At 31.6% G+C, this 26,285-nt stretch overlaps 3 protein-coding genes across 8 annotated transcripts; 1 reads left to right on the top strand and 2 right to left on the bottom strand.

The window, feature by feature from the left end:
* Nucleotides 1-99: 99 nt before the first annotated feature.
* LOC106764012 (protein IQ-DOMAIN 1) lies at nt 100-3,045 on the bottom strand. The gene is made up of 5 exons (XM_014648207.2): nt 2,556-3,045; nt 2,250-2,453; nt 1,831-2,058; nt 1,112-1,225; nt 100-1,028 (listed from the first exon to the last, which is right to left on the bottom strand). The coding sequence occupies exons 1-5, from the start codon at nt 2,613-2,615 to the stop codon at nt 351-353; spliced, it is 1,284 nt and encodes a 427-aa protein (XP_014503693.1). The 5' UTR covers nt 2,616-3,045; the 3' UTR covers nt 100-350.
* Nucleotides 3,046-10,905: 7,860 nt separating this feature from the next.
* On the top strand, nt 10,906-13,602 carry LOC106763989 (cytokinin riboside 5'-monophosphate phosphoribohydrolase LOG8). Its single transcript, XM_014648179.2, has 7 exons — nt 10,906-11,081; nt 11,556-11,653; nt 11,805-11,835; nt 12,316-12,415; nt 12,590-12,660; nt 12,732-12,875; nt 13,357-13,602. The coding sequence occupies exons 1-7, from the start codon at nt 10,968-10,970 to the stop codon at nt 13,447-13,449; spliced, it is 651 nt and encodes a 216-aa protein (XP_014503665.1). The 5' UTR covers nt 10,906-10,967; the 3' UTR covers nt 13,450-13,602.
* A 1,453-nt stretch (nt 13,603-15,055) lies between these two features.
* On the bottom strand, nt 15,056-20,512 carry LOC106763914 (probable magnesium transporter NIPA9). 6 transcript variants are annotated; one of them, XM_022782487.1, is made up of 9 exons: nt 20,256-20,511; nt 19,850-19,948; nt 19,598-19,727; nt 19,051-19,143; nt 18,264-18,334; nt 18,070-18,128; nt 16,873-16,993; nt 16,566-16,714; nt 15,057-15,765 (listed from the first exon to the last, which is right to left on the bottom strand). In XM_022782487.1, exons 1-9 carry the CDS (start codon nt 20,364-20,366, stop codon nt 15,549-15,551), a joined length of 1,050 nt encoding a protein of 349 aa, XP_022638208.1. In that variant the 5' UTR covers nt 20,367-20,511; the 3' UTR covers nt 15,057-15,548. The 6 variants fall into 6 exon arrangements, with proteins under 6 accessions (XP_022638209.1, XP_022638211.1, XP_022638208.1 ...); XM_014648093.2 differs by having other exon boundaries at nt 15,058-15,765; nt 18,264-18,320; nt 19,115-19,143; nt 20,256-20,510; XM_014648092.2 differs by having other exon boundaries at nt 15,059-15,765; nt 18,264-18,320; nt 19,055-19,143; nt 20,256-20,509.
* Nucleotides 20,513-26,285: the final 5,773 nt, after the last annotated feature.

Genomic DNA, 26,285 nt, shown 5'->3' with positions numbered 1-26,285 from the left:
AACTCCAAATAAAAACATCAATTATTAAGACTTGAACATAATAGAAGAGTCTAATTTATAAAACTAGTTATTAAATGGAAGAACCTCAAGGCTTCAGTATAACAAATCTCACTCTTCAATTATTTTTCTTCAATCTTGCAGTCTCTTGACATACTTGTATAATCATAATACTACCCACAAAAATTGATCACACAAAAATGCAGATTTCTAAAGTAGAGTATTCTGGAGGGAAAGCACAAAAGCTACTGCTACAGTTGAAATTAAATTCAGAGATCGTTGAACAACAAGATGTTGAAGTGTTGAACTTCATGGAAATAAATACATATGAACAATCAATTGAATCGTCCCTTTCACCGCGGCTTCTTATCCATGTAGGAGGGTAGGTAAAGTGGCCTAGAAAAGTTGGTTGAAGGGTCAGAAGCACCAGTGCTTTTGGCATCTCCATTTGAGAAAACCGCTGTTCTTTTGAGAAACTGGAACTCATCCATGGACTGTTGCCTCTGGGATCTGTTGTATTGATGACTGCTGGTTTTCTGCTTTGCCTTGGTTGACTCGGTCAGGTTCATATAACTAGGCCTAGTAGTATTGTTGTTACTATCCTCTGTCCTCTCACAAGGCAAAGAAACACTCCCAGATATTGGTGTCATGGATGTGCATATTGAAGATGAATTAGAGCTCTCATCGTAGTGAAACTCAGAACTAGGACTAGAGGACAAACGAGTGGCTTGGCCAACATGAGGAGGTCTAGCTGAAATCCTTGTGGTGACATTGTTCTTTCTGACTTTGACACTGCATGGTTCTGAAATATTTTTTGAATTTGTGGGGTCCACGCCTTTCTTTGGAGGAGGAGGAGGAGTTTTCTCTGTGGCATCAGCATGATGACGAGTTTGTTCCATCAATCTACTCTCCCACGGCTTTGCTGCCATCCAACGTTCCAACCAACTCCATCCCCAGTTAGCCTTGTCTATCTCTTGCTTGTTCGAAGAGGTGTTTGCTCTTGAATTTGAAATGGGGGTTGATCTCCATTGCTGCAAAAGTCAACTCTTAAACATGTTTCCTAATAAGCAGGAATGATAAAAGTTGCATATTTTCCCAATCTGTTGGTACCTACCTTTTGGGCAAGAGAGTATGCAATTGCTCTCTCCCTCTTGAAAGCTCCCTCTTGCCTCATTTGTAGTTTTGTCTTGACATCTTCCAATGATCCTTTGCTATCACACCAACCATCCTGCACACAAGTTTACAAAACAAAGTTTCTAACAAAATCTTCTGTACAGGTAAGGTGTGCAAAACAATTTTGTATTGCACGGATGATGATTTAGGAATTTGAAAAAACTTATATGCAATTTCTGAAGTGCATGTTTAGATGAAGTTTGCAGACAATTATGAGTGATGGTGATCCTCCCTTCACTCCACTTGAATATTTCAAGGCCAAATTGCAGTTAAACTCGATTATAATCAGATCCAATTAAAAACCAAACAAGAGGTCTTTTCAATTTTACTTTTTCATTGACCCCATCCGAAAATAAAGCACATGTTAAGTGTTTTTAGTGTAGTTCTCTAATTAAAATTGCATTTTTATTCAGCAAAGGTTATATAAAACAACACTTCCGATTGAAACAGTACCAGAAACATTAAAGAAGTTTAGTCTAGGTAATTCCTTACATGCTTTTGGAAATCATCAGTGATTATGATTAGTGTTTTACCTTGGTGAGGATTCATGTAATAAAAGTTTATTTTTTGAGATGAATCTCCAATTCTGATCGGTGAAAAACAGTGACAACATCTCAGAAATTGTATGTAAGTTTTGTGTGAAGAAATTAGGGATGGTACCTCTGCTTCCTTGTTGAGTTCAGCCTTGGTGCGGCGTTCATTTAGCATGTTTTGCACTGCTTGCCCCTCCATGGACATTCGCACGCGCCGTGCCCTCACACGTGCCTGGACACGAACCAAGGCCTGCATGCACCTCAGTGTGACTGCAGCCTGCTTCCTCACAAGTCTACCCCTTACAAGAGCTTGAAGCCTCACCACTCCCTTCAACGCCCTCAATGCCCTTCTTGCCTACAACCATAACAACCCAATCATAAAAATCCAACACAACAAGCATGTTCCAAGAACAGTCAAGTGTTCTGAATTGCAGAACACAACAACACCTGTTCCAGCAATCATATAATAATGCATATAAATTAAGTGAAAATTGTCTCATGCAAGATGAATTAGCTATTGGAGTTGAGTTATATCAGAATTCAAACCAAGAAGGCACGGAAAGCAGTTTGAACTCGGGTGGCAGCCCATTCTTGCTTGAGGAGTTTGAAATCCTTAGGTGGAGCTCTGACAACTGTGGCCACTGCAGCGGTGAAGGAATCCGAAGCCACACTGCAATACTCGAAGTCTTGAGATCTGTTCTCCCCTGCAGAAGAACTCTTCCACAGCCTCCACTTCTTCTTCTTCCCTCCCTGAAACCACCCAAAAGTTTTTTCCTCATTCAATTGTCACCAAAACAGAAACAGTAACAATAAAAATGGTGGCTTGGTAGCAAGAAAGAACAATCAACTTACAAGTTCATTCTTGCTGTTGAGTCCGATCAACGCCTTCACCCATTTTCCAGATGCACCCATTTGGCTGGTGAAACTGTTTGATGCTAAAGATGCAAGCTTTGGCCTCCTTTATGGGTGGGGTAAATGGAATTTAATGAAGAGAGTTTGGTTTTGGGTTTGTGATTAATGAATTGTGATTGAAACTGAGATGGGTAATAATGAAAAAGAATCGTGTTGGAGAGAGAAGAATGTGGTTTTAATGTTTTTGATTGGTCGTGGGTTTGTGTCGTGCGTGCCGTTTTCCGAGATTTGAAATTCAAACATGAAACCAACAATGGACATGTTCTGTTATCTCCCGCTCCATTGGGACTACGTCGTTTCAGGGTTGTGAATATGTGGTGATGTTGTTGTGTGGGACCCATCTTCATATGGGAAAAGAAAGAGAAAGTGAAAAGGTTTTGGAATGCAGAAGAAGAAGAAAGTGAGAGAATAGTTACACCTCAAAGTTTGTATATACTTTAATTCAATATTAAAGAGTCATAATGAATGAGATTAATAAGATCTGACTTTTGCCTTTTGAATTCAAATTATATGATTCTAATAAATTCTGCTGGTTAGTTATTCTTAAGAATGATTTTATTTGGCTTAATTATATATTTATATATTTGGTTCAAGTATAATTATATATTTATATATTTGGTTCTTGTATTTATTTGATTAATTAATTTTTTTTAATTTTTAAACAATTCAATTTAGTATTTTCGTTAAGTTAGCGTTAATTCATATATATTGCTTATCAATTTGTGAAATTTTTTATTTTTTAATTACTTTTAATTTTTTATTCTATTCTATTATAAATATAAGAAAAAGATACTAAAAAGAACATATTTAAGACCATAGTCTTCACTACAAATTAGAAAAGATTGCGGATAGTAAAGGTCTTTGTAACATGTTCAATTATCTTTAAGGTAGAACTATCTTTTATCTGACAAGTCTCAAAAGTAAAGGTTATAGTGCAATTTATGTCTTTGGTTAGACTTTGGACACATATAAGATTAAAAGAAAATTTTGAAATATAGAGTACATTAAAAATGATAAATCTTTTTGAAAATTGAATGATTGGGTTGTTACTGTAGAATTATTTGGAACTCAAACAAATATAGGTTTAATTTTATGAAAATTAATAAAGTGTTTTCTTTTATGGGTCACATGATCATTGGTCCCAGTGTCTACAATTCCGTTGGATGTTTCCGGATGTGTTTCTTTGCACTTGACTAACATTGTGTGAAGGGTTATCAATGCCCTCTATCATTTTTAGTAGTTTCTACATCTTAGGAGTAAAAGATTTCAAAAAATTATTTTTGTTGTCCAGTTGAGTATTCTGTGTCTGGGTAGAATCAGAATCATCCATGCAGGTGTTGGCATAACTCCATTCATTATGTCTTCCCTTGTATTGACTGTTGTGGCTGTCATTCTTCTTGTATCATGGTGGGTATCCATGCTTGGAATAACACTATGATTCATCTTGTGGCAATGAGAACATTTTTTCCTTTAGGATTTCTTCCTTTTCCTCTTCCTTGTCCACGTGAACTAGTGTTACGCCCTTGAGGTTTCCAATTTGGCTTGTCAGTGGTGTTAGCAAAAATTGTGGAAGCATCATTCTGAATAATGGCTCCAAGATGTTGTCTTTCTTGCTGCATAAGGAGGGAGAAGACCTTCTTGATGTTGGGAAGGGACTCCATCCAGAGAATCTGTGTTCTCACAGTATGGTATGTGTCATTTAAACCCTTTAGAAAGCAAATAACGTGTTCCACCTCTCTGTATTTGAGAGAGACTCTAAACAAATCACAATTACAGGAGACTTGACAAGTGGGTATGAGTTTAAGAGACTCTAATTCTTTCCAAAGAATTTTCAAGCCAATGAAATATTGACTCACATCCCGCTCACTCTATTTATTAGAATGAATATCTTGAAGTAAATATGCAATCTTGAAGTACATTTGCAATCTTGAAGTAAATTTGCAATCTTGAAGTAAATATGAAATTTTGAAGTGATTTCCTTTAGAGAATCTTTCTGAGAGTTCTACCCACAAATATTTGACATTGTCAACATATATCACACTTTCTACCATTTGATGAGAAAGGGTCTTGATGATCCAAGACAAAACCATCATATCACATTTCTCCCAAGCATCAAACATAATATCAGTTCTTTGAGGGTTTTTTATGCTTCCATCTATAAAAAGAAAAGATTTTGGCTTTCCAATTTCCATATTGCGCAAAGGGAGAAAAAGAAAAGAGATGGAGTGAGTGGACCATTTTATTCGAAAGGAGAAATGGCTTTTGTGTTTAAACTGTTGATTTGACTTGAAGGGTTCAGAGAAAGAGAAAGGTGAGAAAAAGAAAAAAAACAAGAAATTTGAATGCTGAATTATAGAAACAATATAAAAAAGAACAAAAGAAAGATAACTTAACTGATCCAACGACTTTTCACTTTCATCCTCGGATTCTCCTACGCCACCACACAACTTTATATTTTGTCTTTATTTAAACGTGAGAAGGGTAAAAACAATAGATAAAAGGAAGTACTAATTATAGGTAAAAAGGTGAAAAACGTGTTTAGGTTATTTTGCATTAAAAAAAATTGAGAAAAAAAAAAATAAAAAGGGAATTCTTTCTTTATTTGAATAATTTCATTTCAAATTATATTCGTACTCTTCAAGATTATGTTTCAAAGTAAACAACTCAAGCAATAAAGTAAATAATACATGATACATAATACATTATACATAGATGTAGAAACATATAAAAAATATTTAAGTAAACTTAAACAAATAAACATGCAAAATAGATGTGGTATACACAATCAAATTATTTAAATAGATGCAAAATCCATTTTAGTAATGCTATATTATCCTCCCTAATTCTTATATTTAAATAGATGTGGTAGACACAATCAAATGATTACTAAAACACGTAAATACCAAAATGCATTGTTATTGTATATGTCAAAAAAACCCAACTTACCATAAAATTTTCATTTTCAACTAAATCCTTGCTTAGACTTTTAAAATAATCAACATAATTTAAATTTTTTTTTATGTACAGTAAATTATAACATTTTATAACTTACAATACATTTAAGATTAAACACATATATGTATACATTCTCATAAATAATATACAGCCACGGGATGATCACAAAATCTATTACCTTTTAATTTTGAGTGTCATTTCACTTATTTTTTATTATGCTTTTTTAGCAATAGTAAATTTTTAAACATAATATCTAGAATTATATTAATCCTAAAAATTTGTTTTTTTCTTGTTTTAAAACTAATATAATTATTTATAATTTTTATGTTGATAAATATGTCTTAAATAATAAAAAACATAATTTGAGTTTTACACATTATTTTATAAAGAAACTATTATCATTAATTAGATAATATCTACTGCAAAAAAATTTATGAAAATTATAAATTATTATAAAATAATGCCTAAATCGAAATTTATTTCAGACAAAAAAAATATATGACATAAATTTCTTTTTATATATGAAATCCGAGATTTTTTTCTTCATTTTTTATTATGTAATAATAGCAAAAGTGTTCTTGTGAGTTAGGGTTTAATCTCCATCTATGGAATGGTAGTGGTTTGCAATTTACTGTTGTGTCGTGTTAGTTTTACTTCATCGTCGAGGTTTTATTTGCTAATATTTACATTTTCATTTATGATTGTGACTGTATATTAAAGAAATCAATCATAATTTTGCATCAATGTCTTATTTATTTTATTTGTTTAAGAATAGATTGTATTGGTAAAAGAGTTTGCATTTTTTTTCTTTCATACATTTAAAATCAAAACAAAATCTTGATTCTTCACCTTGATATAATAACTTTAAGATGATAAAATTTTAATATATCTTTAAAATCTAGGCTTAGGTTGATTATAGGAGTAAAATGAATTTTTGTCACATAATTTAAAAGAAGAAACCCCAAAATGAATAAATACACATTTTGAATTATATTCTTTTAAAAATAATAACAAATGCACATAATATTTAAAGATCATATATAAAGCAATTATTAAAATATAAATTAGAATTAATCATGTAACTATTATCGATAATTGTTTTTCTTATAAAAACTGAAGTTTTAACTATTATTTTTATTTTGTTAATTAAATTTTTTTTCCAACAGTTTTCTTTTTCTCGTTTCTTTTTACGCCAAAAATCACTTAAATGTGACAGAAGCTACCTCAATAACCTTAAATCTGTTGCTTCTGATAAACATGGAATGTCGTGATTTGTGCTACAAAATTGATTGTATTAATTCTAGCCATGCAGAAGAAAGAAAAGTTTGTTCTAAGAATACAAAAATAACATAAAAGACATAATAATAAGATGAAAATTGAATTTATTTTCCTACTCACATGTTGTTTCTTGAGAGGATTTGTGTACAGAGAGAGCATCAGGGTTATCAGGATTATCAGGATTATCAGCATTAATGTAATAAGAAGAATGACTAGAAATGGAGGAAGAGGTAAGCTTTCTAGGATGGTATGCTGAGATTTTCTTCCCTTTCTCCTCATAGATGACAACATCATCTTCTTCATCAGGAACACACTTTCCACCAAGTATGATCGTTTTCATCCACACAGAATCATCTCTTTTCAACTTCTCTTTGGTTTTCATCCACACAGAATCATCTGTTTTCACCTTCTCTTTCGTCTTCATCAACACACCCTCATCAATTCTCAATGCCCCTTTCTTCGATGCCACTGATAAACTCCTTGGCATCATCCTCCTGCTCAGATTTAAAGACAACCTTCGTTCAGAAGTTGCTCTTTTCACAAATTTAGGGTTCACTTGAGGGTGCTGCTGCAGTGCTGGGGGAAGAGGTAACACCTTTACCGACATCTCATCCTCCAACAACGTTGCTCCCTCTGAGGTACCAGGTTGTTCCTGTTCTAACGAGGTTGTTGGTGGGATTGTAGATTCGTTGATCAAAACATTATGCTCTTTATCTAAATAATGTTGAGAGATTGAGGTAGGTGGTGATGATTTTTTTCGAAACCTCACAATGCACAGAGCTGTGATTATAGTAATGCTGGTGGCCAATCCAGCCATGCAGAATGAAACATAAAGAAATGGATCTATCAATGTGATGATGTTATTCTCATTAGGGACTATTCTTCCCATAACTTTGGAATTTGGTCTCAGATTTCTTCTACCACTAGATCACTATATGCTCTCTTCTTCCATGGTGATGATAATAATAGTAACTATTATAATGATTTTGCTTCTTGCCAAATGTTGTAGGAACTACTGTGATAGAGGAAACCGAATATGATTGCTTGGATATAGGAACTGAGGGGAAAGAAATGAAAATGAAAACACAAAGACTAAACATGGAAACTCTCTTTCATTGGTTTAGCTTTAATCTAATTTCTATTAATTTTCCAAATAAAATTCAACTCTATATGTATATTCTTATATCATTCACAACTTATAAAAATTAACTTCTTTTTCACTTTATGTAAATAATTAATATTCCCGAATTTTATATATATTACTTTATGTAAAGTATCATAAAAAATAGCAAATGCTTTTAGTAAAGTGTTTATGTTAACAATTGCTCTTTTCTTTTTTATGATGGTAAACCAATTGATTCGTGGAACAAATTAACCAACCTTTCTTCCCTTTTGGATGCTCAAAAGTGACACGGAAAATTGAAAATGGACTAATATTGAAATATGCAATACAACTTTATACATAACTAATATATAAAGTAAAATCATAAACCACACAAGAAAAAATAAATGCAGCATTATTCCTTTGAGATTATTGCTCAAAGCTCTTGACATGTAAGATGTTTTATTTCTTTATATTCCTTTTAGACTATTGTTCAAAGCTCTTGACATATAAGATGTTTTATTTCTTTACTTAATTCTTCGCATTAAGTAATTAAGAATATATTTTTTTAACTTATTCTAAACTACTTACATTATTTCTTCAATTTGAAGATTTTGCATCAGTCATTAAATACAAACTTGTTTCTTTTTTATTTTCACTTGTGTTGTCTTCTTTTTACAATTACTAATGTAGAAAAACTTTTAATATCAATTTAAAAATGTTTTATATATCAGTTCTAAAATTGGTATAAATACACGTGTTATATAAAATTTTAATTTTATATACTTTTTAAAGTTTTTTCTTTATTATAAAAATGTCACTGCATCCATTTTCTATACCGATTATAACTAGAACTAGTATAAAATGTTTTCTTCTATGTTACAAAAATGTTACCACACTCACTTTCTATATCAGTTCTATCTCCATTCGGTGTAGAAAGTCTTACAACAGTTATGTCACCTTACCACTTTTCATATGGATTATAATTAGTACAAAAAGTTGCTATAGAAAGTAATTTTCGCATTAGTGAATATTGACTCTTTTCTTCATATTGTAATTCTTTATTTCCTTATTTTTTTCAAATGTTTGTTTCAATTTCAAGGAAGGATAGTTAAGTTTAATGTCACTTTGCTTACCACATTCGTAGCATGTCAATTGTTTTAGCTCTTCTTTGGTGTCAAAGACTTGCTCTCATTTTTGTTCTTGTATTTAAAAAACTTAAATAACTTCTTCTTTAGTAAATTGAGATTTTCATTATCTAAATTGTCCATATCTTTTTATTCTATACATCTCTCAATTTTTGTAGCGTCAACTTTAAGAGCTATATTGTTTTTCATTTCTCATTTTTCTTTCTCATTTAATCTTTCTAATTTCAATTTATACGCTCTCAACTTATCAAACAATGTGGTTATATTTATCATAGTGAAATCTCTACAATTAGAAATAATAATTACTTTTGGTCGGCATGACCTATTTAAGTTTTTTATAATCTTGATATTGATTTTTTTTTTGACAAAAGTCTTTCTAAAAGTAAAAAAATGATTTACTTTACGAGTGAATCCTTTTTCAACATCTTTAATCCTACGTCCTAAACATCTCATACTTTTGTATGATAGTATTGTTCCTTACTTTCATAGATTCATCACTTTCTTATAAGTGAGTTCCACCACATCTCCTGTTCCTTTAATCGAATAACATGTTAAAATTCTATAAAACTTATTAAGAGTTAAAGTAAAAAATATAATATCCTTTCCTCTTACATAATGTACTATTTTATTTTTCATCTAAAGAAAACTGCTTAAGAACCACAACATTTTCAACAACTTTAGTTTGTTCAAAGGAAAAATGACCATTGCACTCTTTTTACTTCATAGTGTAGAATCTTAAAATTATAATTTAAGTGTGACTTAACCTACCTAACTTTTGCTGCGTGACAATTGATATGCCCTAGATTAGTCAAGTCTTTGGTCATCCACATTAAACTTATTATTAATGTATAACAAGAGGCTAATTTGAATTAAATTAAATCAGATTTGGTTATCAAATAATCCAACCCAATGAAGATGAGCATTACACTTAAATAATTAATTAATAATTTAATATATAAAATGTTAAAAAAAATAAAAAATAATGTAAAAATGTATATAAAATAATATTATTATTAATTATGATATACTTAAATATAACAAACTCAACAAAGAAAAAAAACTGTGTGAATAATTAAAAAAATGTTAATAGATTTTTAATTTACATTATCAATTAATTATAAATTATCGTCTACGACAAAAATGTTAATTTTTGTAATAATCATATTAAAAATATTATTTAAAGTTTATTTTAATTGAACAAAAATTTAAAAAACATCAATAAAAAAATAAGAATCCTATACTTTTTTTTGTTTCTAATAAACTATTAAAATTTGCTTTTCGTTGATATATTTTTTATCTTTTTCATTAATAATACATTATTTATTTATTTATTTTATCCTGGAGTGTAATTTAAAACATTTTATTTCATATAAAAAAGTTTTAATAAAAAAAGTAAAAAATTTACTGCAGACAAAATAATTAAAAAAATATATATAAAGGAAATAAAAGTAAATTCCATGATTTATTAAGACCTAAAACATATTTATTTAAAAATAATATAGACTGCGGCCTCAAACATTTTAACTTTATTGAAATCATGAAACACATGGGTTTTAAATAGGACCAACCACCAATTTTAAAATTTTAAACTAATACAATATCGATCACATAATTGAACAATCGCGAGATTATTTAGCTTAAAAATTTTTCTAATCTCTTACCTATTCTAATTGCAACTACAATTAATTTTTTTTTCATTTTTTATATATATCATTATTTAAACAAATAATCTATTTTTACTACTATAAAAAAATATAAAAACTAATGTATCTCTCTTTGTTATAAACAATAGTTGTCTTTCTCCATTGTCATTCCTGTGGTCTTGGATTTCCCATCTTCAACATAATCTTCAAACTAACGCAGAAAGAAATGGAACAAGGTTTCCCCAAAGACATGTTCAAGAAGCTCTGTGTCTTCTGCGGCAGCAACTCCGGTAATCGCCAAGTGTTCAGTGACGCCACCATTGAACTGGCCAATGAACTGGTCAGCTTTCTTTTGGAACACTCTTTTTCTTCTTACCTTTCTCTATTTGTGAGAAAAAACTCATCTTTTGCCATAATGGGCATTTGGGTACGTAGTTGTCAGAACATTTTTTTTTCTTGATAACAACCTTCTGCAGGACATTTATTGCTCTGGATTATTGGTTTCATAAAAAGATAAAAACTTAGATGCATTTCTTAAAGAAAAACTCAGTACTTTTTTGCCTATCAATATTGAAAGTTTTACAATCAATACAGGTCAATATAAATTACAGAAGGACAAATTCAATTTTGATTAAAAGGTTGTAAGTTTTGTGGGGTTTTTTAAGTGTGCTTGACTTTTTGGTGTGGCACATAATGACAAAGTGTGATGCTCAAAACTTGGTATTTTTGTTTTCTAATATGTGGAGGGAATACTAGAGCTTCACTTTTGTCTTTATCTGTGTTTTTGTGTTTTATTCTTTGGAATAAATTACAGGTTAAGAAGAAGATTGACTTGGTGTATGGTGGAGGAAGTGTTGGGCTAATGGGCTTAATATCCCAGAAAATGTATGATGGAGGCTGCCATGTTCTTGGGTATGCTAAAGCAACATACTTTGTTTTGTAGTGTCTGTCATGGATGCTCTATTCATTCACTATGCAAGCCAATTGTTATTGTTTTAATCATTTTGTCTCACTCTTTGTTTATTTGTCTTTTCCCTTATTTCCCCCTTCTCTACATATACAGGGTTATTCCAAAAGCTCTCATGCCCCTTGAGGTATTTGTGCTACTACCTGTTCAACTGTTAACTTTAATATTCTGTGTCAGATTACTTGTTTTATATTTATGTGTACAGTTAAGTTGAGCATTGGAAATGAACTGCTTCATGTTTCATATTGATTTATGTTTGCGATTTATGTGATGATTTGAAGTCAAAGATACCATCTTTTTGAAAAATTAATCTGAACTGGAGTCATGAAATTAGAAAAAAGTTCTTTTATTTTTTGAGGGATGAGGTTATTATTGTGTGCTAAGCTATGTTTTCTAAGAGTCTGTTCGGTCACAAAGTTAAAATGGTAGCATCTCTGCTGGAAAAAAAATAAATTCCTATATTTCTTGTTGAGAAGCTCTTAAAAGCAGTTCTAGCTTATGTCCAAATAAGCCCTTAATAGCTATTCACTTCTTTTACTTTGTATAATGACTTAGTTGGGAGAGAATATGTTGTTTATTAGTACGTTGTAAATGGCTATTTTGACAGATATCCGGTAAACCAGTCGGTGAAGTGAGAATTGTTTCAGATATGCATGAGCGTAAAGCTGCAATGGCTCAAGAAGCTGATGCATTTATCGCTCTACCTGGTAGTTACAAGAACAGCTTTCAAATAGTTTTTAAAAGATTGGTGATTTCATATAAGTATTACTAATGATGTTCTTTCGTATACTGAAATTTACCATTTTGGTGTACTGTATTGCTGTACCGAATGCATAGTAGTTGCTGTTTCTTTCTTATATCTCTCCTTGACTTATAATTAGGAGGATATGGAACAATGGAAGAGCTGTTGGAGATGATAACTTGGGCTCAACTTGGAATTCATAAAAAGCCGGTAAGCTGAATAGTATAAAATCTTTGGTATACTAATACAATCATATGTTAACTCAGTACCATCCTGCACAGGTTGGTCTACTGAATGTCGATGGTTACTACGACTCGTTGCTTGCATTGTTTGACAATGGTGTTAAAGAAGGCTTCATTAAGCGTGGTGCTCGGGATATTCTCGTTGCGGCTTCATCAGCCAAAGAACTTATGATGAAATTGGAGGTCTAGGCCTAACTGTACTTTAACATGCGAAAGGAAACACCAGTAAATGTCTAGTACAAAAAATGCATTAATATTGTAAACTGATGAATTGTCGATTGATTTACTAAATTCGTGAGAAAAAAATTAGCTAAACATGTTTGATGGTACAGTATAGGAGTTCTTTAAGGCTGTTGTAAAATAATCAGTTAAAGAGTTGCCTTTGGATACCTAAAATAGACCATTGAAGGAGAGCCTTTAATCATATTTTGTTCCATATTTCATCATTTTCAAGGCATTTGTTTGTCTGATCATTGACAAATTGGACTTTTGAGCTTTCCGTCTAATTGTAAACATAGATAGTATAAGTATCCTTTGGCCATATTCCAACTTTCAAACTCTTAAAAAGTGCTTGTATGTAACTTTGGTTTTGAAGTGCTGTGTTCTTTCTTTCTTGGTTACCGTGTTGATTATAGCTCTAAATGCTAAATTCACTTTTTTGCAGCAATATTCTCCTTCCCATGAACATGTAGCCCCTCATGAGAGCTGGAAGACAAAGCGATTGGGTAATTATGCAGGACTGGAGAATACAGAATGAATCTTTGATTGGTTGAAGACCTTTCAAAAAAACGTTTTTTATGCAACTTTTCATTACTTGAAATGTATACAAGGGCCATGTGTTTTTTGTCACCGTGCATTGATTTTTTGAAGTTCTGGTATACGTGATTTGCTGTTTTGCATCATCATTTCATTTAATGGTCAATTGAGTAACTGTGAGAAAGTCATATTTTCTTGTTACATAACACCGTTTAAAGGGTAAAAGTGCATTGAAATTGCAAATAGATGGTGACTAGCATTTTTATGGCAAAATCTCAGTTGTGTTTATGGGCTGGCATGAGGCTCCACTATGCAGTGCCAAAATTTGACAATGTAGGTGAATCATGGACAACCTACACTTTTTGTGAAACCTGAAGACTTTACTTTATAATTGACATTTTATTTGGTATAGAAGAAACTATAGTCATTTATTTCCTGAACAGGCAACCGTTATAGTCTCTTTTCTTTTAAAAGAAAAAATCACCTCAAGTTCATTTTCTTCCCCTTTCTGGGCAGAAAAGTCTTCAAATGTCCACCTATTAACATGCTAAAAGGAAGCTGCTAGGATAACTATTGCATACTTTTGGTTTAACTAAACTTATATCTTTGGAACACAAAGATATTCAAATTACAACTTTAGATTATTAAAATCTATCCAGAAAAAAAGAGAGTTTATATTGGCAAAATATAAATGGTGTTTCTGTCTATTGCATTACTGAACTCATATTAACAGAAAGTGTGTTTAGTGTGTACATTTTTTTATAAGGTAAACTAATTGAAAAGTATCAGAGATTTGACTTTTAAAGTAATTTAGACAAAACACTGTAAATTATCTTGTACAAAACTTAGCGTATAATATTGCTGATTTTGTATTTTGCAGTTGATTGTAGAACACTCTAAATTATTATATTATGAGTGTATTTTAACCAAATTCAAAAAATGTCACTCTTGAGTGCTGAAGCAATCTTGCAACAGTCTTTCGCCTTGACAAATGTTGTGCTCTTCAGTGCAAGTTGGCCATATTTGAGGGTGCCAACAATGTGGAACAGGAAATTGTATAGGAACTATTTATAGTATGACCCTTGCTAGTGATTCTTTACTTCTGGTTACTAATTAATTTGGTCCAGATTTCTTCTGGATTTTTTACAGTACTGTATTTCCTCTTGTCACTGCTTGTCATGGTGGACAAATTGCTTTGGCTAAAGCACAAAGTTCAGTGGAGAAAGCTGGTACTTCCTAAAGGAGCACTTTTTTCCACTTATGCTTTCCATAACCATAATTTAGACATGTGCAATGTTTCCAAAAGGTTTTCACCCCAAAGTTATGCATAAGTACAATTTCAAAAAATTAATAAATAAAGACTTGATTTATGAAAATGTTTTCCTCTTTTTTTAGTTGTTCAATTTTGCAGTCAATGAATCATGAGATACAACATCTAGATGAATTATCAAATGTAGGAAATAAGAACTTTCACTCCTTAAATTTACCTATATAAACAGTGGTTTTGAAGCAATCTGTTAGAATACATTATTTCCATCAGACTATTCTAACAAGTAGAAGTAATAGCAACACACTCTTCTATTGATAAAAATATATTGAAAAATACAATATCATGTAATTTTGTTACAACATTTATTGATGAAGATACACATTTTATAATTTCAATTTCTTTTTTTGCCAACAGTAGAATGTTCTACAAGAAATATATTATTGACATTTCTTTCTAACGAAGCAACACCTATATATGCAAAGAGCACCACTGCACCACTGCACAAGAATAAACTTTTCTTCATCAAAATATGTTTCAGTGCAAATAAAACAAATTCTGTATGTTGGTATGCTATCCACACCACTGTCATATAGAATCCTTGAAAACAAAAAAAAAATAATGGAACTTCATGAAAAGTTTCTACAAGGAGGCCTCAGATATTTCATCCATAATGTGTGAATCATAAATGAATGATCACACCAAAATATCCTCTGATGAAGCAGCCACTATACTCGTACAACACACCCTGCCCTTGCCAATCGGATTAGAAAGCAACTTAATGCTCAGATATTCTGCTAACTATGAAGGAACGTGACCCAGCACATGTCAGCTCAAGCTTTTTCTTTGGATGATGATGATAGTAAATGATTTAATGTTGCTGCTTGAATGATAGCACTTGGACTTGGTTCCCTAACACGGGAAGAAGTGGTTCTTCTAAGGCCAAAATTCTTATCCACATTGCTTCTTCTTTGACTCGAGGAACAAGAAAGAAATCTCACTAGCCGTGTTGAGCCAACAAGTAAAATCACACCCATAATAATAAGCAGCCTGCAGCACAGTGTTTCATGAGTATAAGAACATGAAGATTTCCATTTTGTTTGCGAAACACGAATTACTAAATATTAGAGTCTTTCTAAAATAGTTTCAATCTATGTTTTCAATGATGGTTATCTAGTTAAGTTTATTCACCAACCCAAATAATTACTCGCTGAACAAATTAGATGAAAACCACCAAATGTTTGTAGCAGACAACCAAATATGATGTAGCTTCTTCTGGATATTGATCAACTGCTGATGTTTGTTTCTGCATTGTTTGACGCAAAGAATATTGGAAAACAATGAACGTGAAATCTTTTAACTTTAAATCCATTGGTAAGATCAATTAAGATGAGAACCACAGTTTCATTCTTGTTTTATGGAATGAGGAAGAAATTGATAAGAACCATTATAGAACCACAACAAAAGCTAATTGTTGCAGTCGGAGGGCAAAAATCCCAGCCCAGAATCCCATACTTCCAATGCAGGACTCAAGTTTTATACCTTACAATTGGATCCTAACATTGTTGTAGTAAAAGAGGCCTAGTCCTTATATCTTTCACTCCAGAACCTCATACTATTCCTAAAGCATGAATATTATGGACTCTTTCAATCTAAAAGTTCAACTTGCATACCATTCCAAAAGCATGAATACTCAGGTATACTCCTGAGTCCTCTTTCCTTTGACTAGCATGCATATTTATTGTGTATAGAGAAAAAAAATGGAAGGTATGCATTTTCATTTGGCCTTTTCCTTTGTTCTGAAAGAAAAAAGTAACCAGCAAAACACAAAGCATGACATCTTATATTACCATCCAAGAAGAAGTGCGAGGCGAGCTTTCGGTTCTGAAGGAAGTCGCTCACCCAAAGCAAACATCCCAGCAAGTACACCGGTCAAAATTGATGCCACAGCTGCACATGTAGAAACCACAATAGCTCTCCCATGCTTTAGACCACGTGTCTGCAGGAGAAGGGAAGATAGTGATTATTTCAAGAGTTTATCACCTCTGAAATTGAACAAGTTCCTTAGTGGTTTTATATGGGTTAATTTCCCTCCATGGCATGCCTCAAGGGTGTAACAGTCCTCGTCATAGTATATAAAAGTACTCTTCAGAATACCTGGTAGTAAAAGCCTGTGCCACTACAGCAGACACTGATCAGGATGCACACAGGAGCCAACAGCTTGGGAAAACCTTGATCCAGGAATATAAATCCTATCTTTGATATTACAGATGACATCCTGCATTCAGGTGTAAAGAAAAGTAAGAGTGATGTAAATGTTTTGTTATCTGTCATGCAAATAGCAATGGTGTTCAATAAATCTAAATTTCCAATTAAGCCAAGTTTAGCCTCCAAGAAAAAAATGTTGAAATCATAAGCTAAAAGAAAGTAATAATAAGCTATATAAATGGCTTCAGTTGAATATTTACAACAAAGAAGTTTCTGGTAATATTTTTCAAAGGCTTCATTTGCCATGACCAGTTGCCTTAAGTGGTTGCAATTTCAAGTTGACTTAACTGGTTGCATCTGTCTTTATATATACTATGGCATGATGACTGTGGCAACCTCTAAATAAAAGTAAACTACATAGAAGAGGCACACATATGAGAAAAGATGTCGTCAGGGTAACAAAAAAATGTAAAAACGACACTATTGGCCATAATTTCAAGTTTTTAACAATATAAAGTTGGGTTTAGTTCAAAATAAGATGTGGAATGTGATAGGAAGTAGATTTTAAACCAAACTCAATCTTCTTGTTGTGAGATTTCCAACACACCCTCTAACACCAAAGACTAGACATCTTAAGCATGAGAATAGATATTTATGGATGGTCTGACAATGACTCGATAGCGGGTGATACGATAAGCTCAACAAACCTCATTGAGATAGGCTCTAATACCATCTTATGAAGTATATTTTAAGTCTAACTCAACCTTATAAAATTGGTCCATAAGGTGATAATTGCATCTACTTATATCTTGTCATTTAGCCAAATCTCTAATTGATGTAAAATTTTTAACAAAATGTCAAAGCACAAAAGTGTTGGATGTTATCAATCCCTTAATAACACACACATATTATTCTCCTAACTGCGTTCCTCTCCTTTCTATCTAAAAACCTTCTTTTATCCCAAAAATGAAACTACCAATACACGAAAATAATAATTGTAATGCTTAATTGTTTTGCATTGTGCAACTATTAATTCAATTGTCAGAAGTCATCCTGGTCTTAAGCAGTTGAGGTATAAGAACAAGTGAGAAGAATGTGAAAATGAATGGAATACATAGAAAAGAGTGAATAAGGAAACAAAAGTACCCAAACAAAATACCAGATTCCAAGCCATAGATGATTTCCTCAACGACATCATATTCCATCTGAATAACTTAAAAAATGTCAAGTGATAAAAGAGCAGAAAACAACATGGCTCATAAACCACCATTCGTTGGTGTTTTAGATGAAAATGTATACGTAAGTCTAAAGGCTATCCAACATGTATAAATCATGAATACCATTTCTTGTTCTCTTCGTTGACTCTTGCATATTCGAACCCATCCATTAAGCAGTATCTGCACAAATTTTTCTAACAATTAAATTCAAAACATTGTCTGGAAGGCAGTAATACCACTTGATTGCACAGGTGATTGGTGAACTCATAATCTCATACAGATAAATCATTAAATCATATGCAAGCCATTAATAAATTGCAGAGTAAAAAATAGTCTTCTAATAATTCTATCTGCAAAATGCCTTCACATTGTATTGACTTAGCAAGGAAGTTGGTGAATATGACATGCATAGATTCAAGAACAAAGTAGTAACGTTTAGTTAAAATGACTATGAAAATGTGATTGCCTCGCAATCAAATAACAATTTTACTTCAAAGACATTTATAAAATTATCCATTAAGGACGGCATCTGAATTCTGCATTTTAGATGCACCAGATAGAGATAGAGAGGAAAATAACATCCCGTAAAAATAAGTGGTAAAACCAGTTTATAAGGTAATCAGATGACGTTTTTCTCATACAAGTAAGAATTATGATTTTAGAAATATATACAAGTTCATGCATGGATTATATGCCTCTCGTTAAGCATGATGTAGGTTTGGCATCGACACCATGCATAGGCTTGCAATTAATACTAGAATACCACTATGCTTCTTTCACAGTGATTTCAAGTATTTCCTCACACATTTTTACTATATCAAAATCAAGTGATACAAACTTATGAATGCTAAATATCTCTGTTCATAAAGCCACTTGACTATAAAATAAGTTGATTCATAAGACAAGGTACCTACAAACAAGATGAAAACAACAAATGCCAACGCTGGTAAGCGAAAAATAGATAGAGCAACCACCTCATGCTTCTCACCTCCAGCACCAACTCCTAATCATAGAAAAAAACGCACGATACTTAACCAATTAGTATTTTGTAAATACAAAAACACATTAATACAATGACCCTGCAACACAAACTTAGTTTTCTGAGCAGCCATGAAATAAGGAGGAAAATTCCAGAAATTTTCAGTCCATTGCTCAGGTGCACAAGACACAGGAGTTTAATACAATAGTACACACAAATAAATCATACAGCAAACACTTAATTCTATGTAGATCTGAATTCTGAACTACGCCAACTGCTAAAAAAATCATCACTCAATCAAAATGAACAGAATGAACTATAAAAACTTATATTTTGTTTTCCTGATTTCTGTACACTTTTTCTATTGCAAAGTTATCCCCCTCCCCTACATCAACCTTGCTTGTCGTGGAGTTCACATGAAGCAGATTATGGTAAACAATAAACAAATTGCTCTATGGTTAATATAAACTTACTTTACCTATTGTGCCAAAACCTGCCAATGTAATGCCAACCCAATCAACAGCATTCATGACTTCCTTGAGATAAAAATGGGAAAAGAGTGATAGAATTGCTAGTCCACAGCCAGAAACTGGTTGGATGACAGAGACCTATAACATATTTAACATAAGAAAATTACCATAACATTGCCAAAAGCCTAAGCAAAACAATAGACGAGAGGATTACAAAAAGCCCTTCAAATTGAGTGTCAATTTCTTTCTTCACCACTTACTGGAGCCAAAGACAATGCCCTTAACATCAATAATGCCCCAAATATATCCACTAGAAAACCAATCACCCAGGTTCTGTTTGAAGCATATGACCTTATAACCTGCAAACACAATGGAATCAATAACCAAACATTCACTACAAGCCCACATAATCTTAAATGAAAAAGGACAAAGAAGAACGTAATCTTGGTATTTATCAATTGCCACTCAATCATACACATTGATGGAAAATGTTAAATTTTACACTGACAGCAAATAAACGCAGGAATAGAAACTCAGAACAGTTTCAAAAATTCAAAGACACCCACATGCTTCAAATGGCAATTTATTCAAAAAAAGGTGAGATCTTTAATAAAAACCAAATCATACCAATTTAAAACACACAAAAAAATGGAACTTTAGACATGCCTTGAGTTTGAAAGAAAGGGGTGGAAGAATGATAGTGCCCTTCTTCTGAAGGATCTTTCCAATGTTGTTGCCGGCGGTGGCAGCCACCGTCAGTAGAATAGATTCCCACATGCCACTGTCTAAAATGTTTCAACTTTCCTTCCTCTATGTTGCACTGTTGCTAACTCCTTCAGGATCTGTTAGACTGTTACTTTCAACTTCGAGTTTCAATTAGTTCTACAACCTAGGCTACCAATTACACTATTTCTTGTTAACATTATTTAATATATCTATTAGTGGTTGGATTCATAATTCCAGATGAAATTAAAAAATATTGGTAAGTTAAATCAGTTAAATCACAATTTCTTTTTATCATATTTATCTATACTGAATAAGATTGGTAAAAGTTAAGCTCATCTTATAGTATAAAGTGTAAGTTAATAAACGTGAGGGTCTTGTTAATAAGTAATCACATATATTTTTATAGATACCTTTACAAGCATTCATGGAAATTTGAGAATTAAAAATAAATAATTTTTTAACATGAAACACTACAAAATAATCGTAAACCAAACAGGACTTAGAATTTTTAGTTATAAGAAACTTCATGCAAAAGCAATGCTGTGTTCCAGCATCAGGTTGGTAGGTTGGTGGTGAGGAGTGGTCCCATCCCTCCTTAATGTGTTATGTGTATCCAAACAGGACTTAAGTGATTCGATAAAAGTAATACATCCATTTATCTTAATTTGTTTTTAGTAAATCATGCTCATTGTTTCTTGTTTTATAAAATTATATGATTTTAGTTTCTTATTCAGATTTCTTACTCTTTTTTTTTTGAAAAATTATTGTGATACATTACATTTATCATTTTAATTGTTTAAAAAGTAAAGAATTTGCATAATGTTGTGAAATCTTAGAAATAATTGTTCCTGTATTTTTTTAGTAGGGTGGACGTGTAACCACTAGTAAAAAATGATATTTTTATGACAGATAAAATCATTTTTTTATAATATATATTCTGTTAGTATAGTTCTGATTTTTATAATGTAATGAAAAAATTATCAATTTATGACGTATTTTGAGTTACCTGTAAGAAATTTATTTTCAGTTACTTATCATAAATTTTATTAACTATTAATAGGAATTAAAGCTATACGTATCTAAACATGTTTTCTTCTTTTTTCATATTAGAGACTACAACAATGAGAGATCTGATATCAGTGTTAACAGTTCAACGTTGACTATATATTGTTCATTTTTTTTCTGCACCACATGTTAGAAGCAAATAAACAAACAATGTTGTTGCTTATAATTGTTAATTTAATCAACAAGTTGGCCCAATTTTCATGTTTATTCTTGCACCCCCAATTGAAGTCAGCTTTAACTTTCCACACCCTTATAATTTCTAACTGCAACTCGATAATTCTTAAAATGATCATCTTGTCTTTCGGCTTCCAAAACAAAACAATCTTTCACCTTCTTCTTCCTTTTATGTTTATGTTTGACTCGGTTCACACGAAGCTTGTGCATTCTCCTAAATTTTCACATCTCTGATTAATATTTTTTAAACAATTCTTAGAATCTACTCACCAAGAATTTACATTTCAAGAAAAATAGTAATAAATAGAGTGATAAAATATATATAAAAAAATACTTTAAAAGATTAGAAGAGTAAATATAATAAAATGAATTGTTTAAAATTACCACAAAAAAGTTTTTTAAAACAATACAAATATAATAAAGAACTTAAAAAGTTGTAAAAAAATAATTAAAATTACTTAAAACATTAAAACTAATTTGAAATTTTAATAAAAAAAATATTTGTAACACCAAAATTTAATATTAAACAAACAATATCTTCTAACAATTCAGTTCACAATTTGCCTCACAAAATAGAATTAACAAAATAATAAATGAACATATAAATCAGACCCAATCTAGTTAATTATTTATTAATTATCTATTGTAAAGTCGAATTTAGAATTCATATTTTTCACTATAAAATGTTAATATGTGTGTGAAAATGAAGAGAGAAAGAAGTTACGTATCTCATAAAAGCATGAAGGAATAAAATTATAATAGTCCATTTCAAGTATATATAGTTAAAATTCATTGCTCTCACATACATATCTTAATAATTCATTTTAATTACATGGTTAATTATGCTTTCATTATATGGCCAACTAAAAGTATAGTACATGCATGAGTTTATGGGTTTTGTTACTCTCTCACATAGGATATATGGTTGAAATCTTTTCATCTATATATATACAAGAGACAAATGTAATTATATACAATCAATTTCATACATAATGAAATAGTAGAATCCTAAAAAGATGTGTTGGACGAATGACATAGAAATGGAGTACCATATTTTGTGCTCAATTATTATAACTCCAAACAACCTTGTCTCTCTGTGTCTCATCCATTAATTTTCCATTCATCATGCAACCCATTGATCATTACTCTTGAATTAAAAATACCAAAAAGAATAAAGTGAATTTTCTTTTAATCACACCACACCAAAATAGGGTAAAGGATGTTGGACATTCCATATATACTAAAAGAAAATAAAAGGCATGCAGACTACTTGATTTTCTGTGATGGTTTTCCCTCATCTTACTCATAAATATAGAGAAATTCTGAAGGCTATACCAGAAATGCACTGATACAATAATTTTTTATATAGTTCGCTGGGAAGAGATACAAATACCAATTATTCTTTCACATTGGTACATTCTTCCTCTAGCGGAAGTATTCCCAACCAACCACAATCACAACTGTTACTAACAATAACCCTTCCACATTGATACACTTCTCCAGTGGAAACATTCCCAACCAACCACAATCATGAATAAACTTTCGTGCTGTTATCAAGAAAAACCATCGCTCTAATATTACTGTTGGGTCTTTTGAGGAAGAAGTTTACTCGAGAAATACAGATACCAATAAGATATAAGGTCAATCACATAAAGAATTGACATTACTCTCTACCTAAAACTTTAAAACAATAAATTAACGAGTCTTCCACCTTTATATAATACTCTATTTTTTTGGTTTCTATGAGCATGCAAGTTGGACTTGAATTCGTAACAGAAAAGTGAATAGAAAGGTTTTATTGGATAGAAGAATTTGAAGAGTAGATTAAGGCATGATATTGAAAGAGAGTGGTGAGATAGTGCAGGCCAGAGTGGGTAAAGATAGTGCAGTGGTGGGGATGACTGCAACACCGCCACAGTGAGCCAATACACATCGGCGTGCAGAGAGCAGGAAATCAAAAGATGTGTGGATGAATGAATGAATATGTATATTTGTGATTGATTCTAGCACATGGCTCCAAATCCAACTCACATGCTTCACTCTTTTGTACCCCACCACACTTTTTTCTCTGACGCCAAATTATTAATTATTTTCCAAACCAATTACTTAATGCTGGAATGGAATTATTGCTCCATTGGTTTCTCAGAATTAGGGCTAGCCATCAAGGGTTCTGCTACTGCTTTTGTTGGCCAGTTTCCAACACAGTTTTTCATTACGACAAGTGTTACATGGCTAGGGTTTATCATTTCAAGTCAATGGAATCAATCTCCCACTTGCACCCTCCATTCCATTTCAAACCAACCCCATCCACACAATCTGCTTTCTATGTCTCAATCACAATTTCTTCATATACAAAAAAACTTATATTAAATGTACAAAACAATATTATTTATGTAACATACACTTCCCATATCTATTTCTTTTTTATTATTTGATACATCCTACGAGATGTATGTAGGTATTCTATTTTATCGAGTCAATATCGAACTATCCATTAATTTTACTTTTAAACACAAAATATTTATAACTTGGTGTGTTGAAAGTTTTACATCGACTACAAATAAAATCACATTATAATGTATAAAGTGAGTGCAAATTTCACCTAAAAAAACTGGTTTTATAGAGATCAATTAAGTTTTGTTTAGATTAATCATAGAAATTGAGCTACTAATTAAAGAAAAAGTAAAAATGAGTCAAAAGTAAAATATGTTTGTTTATTATTTTTAATTATTTATTTATTATAATAATAATATACATAAATATTAATAAAATATTTACTAGGTGAATCACTTTAGGAAAAAAAATCTCAGAAATAAATTGATTGGAAAATGATATTTTTATCTGTTTATGCTATTGTGGTTTGCGTAAAGTAGAAATGGGGGAATGTATCTAAACTTTTGACAGAAAAAATATTTGATATATTGCTACCTTTCTTTCATATCATTAATTTTACTTCATTTGTTCATTTTCTTTACCTTTATACGTTACATTTTATGATTTGTTTTTATCCTTAATCTCTTTCTCTTTTAGGAAATTGAATTGTGATGATTTTTGGATCTTAAAGGATAAACGTGCTACTCCAAAAAGATTGAGATCTTTTCTTTTCTACCCCTTACCCAAAAAGTAATATTGAGATCGAGGAGTTGCCCGTGGTAGAAGAAGATGCTCATCGTAATTGGTGTAGATGGTGCAAGTGGCAATTGTTTTTTATATATTATCCACAAATAAATAAATAAATAAATAAATATTATTTGTTTTATTTGTGTCACTTCATGTCTCTTCAAACAATGGGAATCTACAACCACGTAACCATGTCCTTCTCCTGTCCACCAAAAAAGGGCAAGTCCAAAACCTTATTTCATAGGGCACTTCCCTATTGAGGAAAGTTTTTTTATTTATCATACCCTTTGTGGAATCCCACCTCGTATCATCATTCCAAATGCTACTATATCTACCTACAGTTTCTAGTATAAGATATGATCATTATTAGGTTCCCATACCCCAAATATGACCTCAAAATTTGTTCACCGATCATGCATGCTGCTGTTCAAGCCGTGAAAGTGAAACACCCTATCATCTTAGGGCACTATTACCTTAACTAATTAATCCATCTTACCAACAATCATTGGCTAAACTTCCTCAAATCACGAGGTTGTATATATCATGGGATATGTCTTAGATTGTACATCTTGATTCAACACCTGAACAAATCAAACTCGTTAGTTAAATGCTACACACATATATAGATAGCTAGCATAAGGAAAAGAAAAAAGGGTAAGAATGCATACATAAACACTTTACTACTTTTATAGTATCTCACAATTATCCTCTTTTTAGTGTTTTTATGTGAGGCTTCCATTACATCCCTCACGTCGAGATATATACATCTCAAGTCCAATCATGGCTCTGATACCATGTGAGAAGTGAATTTTAAGTTTAACTAAACTTACAAAACCAATTTATAAGATGAGATTTGCATCCACTTATATACACTTAATGGCCTCATCTCTAGTCGATATGAGACTTTCAACAATTTTCTTGGAGCAAAATATTTCCTTCATAGACTTTAGTTAAAGAATTCTACACATTTTAAGATAAATATATATTATATATATTCACTTTAGTTGATTATTTTTTTCTTTTTGAATTTATGTTAGGTGTGTTTTACGTATACCTTTATTCAGAGAAAGTTACAATCTTGTTAGCTACATCTTCTAAAGATTTTGGAAATCAACCAAGAGAAGCAAAACCTCAGAATTGTTTCAAACATGTCAGCTCAATCTTTCTTCGTATCTCACACCAGCAAAGATTAGCAAACTTGAATATTAACTATGATTCAAAGACATAACGTTTGAGTATGTTTGGAACATCCTTATCTTAAAACGAGGATAACAGAAAGAAAGTGTGAGTGAAGATCGAGCAGAAAAGGGTTTAATTTTGATGCAGGCATGTGTAAAAGTGACATAAACTAAAATGTTACAACTGGGGCAATGTGTTAAAGGCATAAGAGTAGCAGAAACACAGATCATGCACTTAGTGAACAGCGATATAGGTTCGAAAATTGACGTCAATGATTTACTTTGCATCAATAATTAATTTGTTAACTAATGTAAAGCATAAAGCAAATATACTTTAAACTGCTTTAGCGCCGCATTAGATTTTTGCGTTTGTGAGTGTATTCAGACGTCGAGCACTTATTGGCTGGTTTAGCTCGTGAACAGCATTTCTACT

The sequence above is a fragment of the Vigna radiata genome, chromosome 6 (assembly GCF_000741045.1).
Source record: "Vigna radiata var. radiata cultivar VC1973A chromosome 6, Vradiata_ver6, whole genome shotgun sequence".
NCBI classification, from domain to species: Eukaryota; Viridiplantae; Streptophyta; class Magnoliopsida; order Fabales; family Fabaceae; genus Vigna; species Vigna radiata.
Note: the sequence above shows the minus strand (reverse complement) of the source record. Positions and strands in the feature narration are given on the sequence as shown.

Excerpts from the sequence above, each read along its gene's own strand:
- LOC106763914 (XM_022782487.1), bottom strand. The coding sequence starts at position 20,366 with ATGTGGGAATCTATTCTACTGACGGTGGCTGCCACCGCCGGCAACAAC. Across the intron at positions 19,728-19,849 it reads GGGCATTGTCTTTGGCTCCA|GTCTCTGTCATCCAACCAGT; the intron begins GTAAGTGGTGAA and ends AATATGTTATAG. Across the intron at positions 16,715-16,872 it reads GCACAGGCTTTTACTACCAG|ACACGTGGTCTAAAGCATGG; the intron begins GTATTCTGAAGA and ends CTTCTCCTGCAG.
- LOC106764012 (XM_014648207.2), bottom strand. The coding sequence starts at position 2,615 with ATGGGTGCATCTGGAAAATGGGTGAAGGCGTTGATCGGACTCAACAGC. Across the intron at positions 2,059-2,249 it reads CTGCTTTCCGTGCCTTCTTG|GCAAGAAGGGCATTGAGGGC; the intron begins GTTTGAATTCTG and ends TTATGGTTGTAG. Across the intron at positions 1,226-1,830 it reads AACTCAACAAGGAAGCAGAG|GATGGTTGGTGTGATAGCAA; the intron begins GTACCATCCCTA and ends ACTTGTGTGCAG.
- LOC106763989 (XM_014648179.2), top strand. The coding sequence starts at position 10,968 with ATGGAACAAGGTTTCCCCAAAGACATGTTCAAGAAGCTCTGTGTCTTC. Across the intron at positions 11,654-11,804 it reads GGAGGCTGCCATGTTCTTGG|GGTTATTCCAAAAGCTCTCA; the intron begins GTATGCTAAAGC and ends CTACATATACAG. Across the intron at positions 12,876-13,356 it reads AACTTATGATGAAATTGGAG|CAATATTCTCCTTCCCATGA; the intron begins GTCTAGGCCTAA and ends ACTTTTTTGCAG.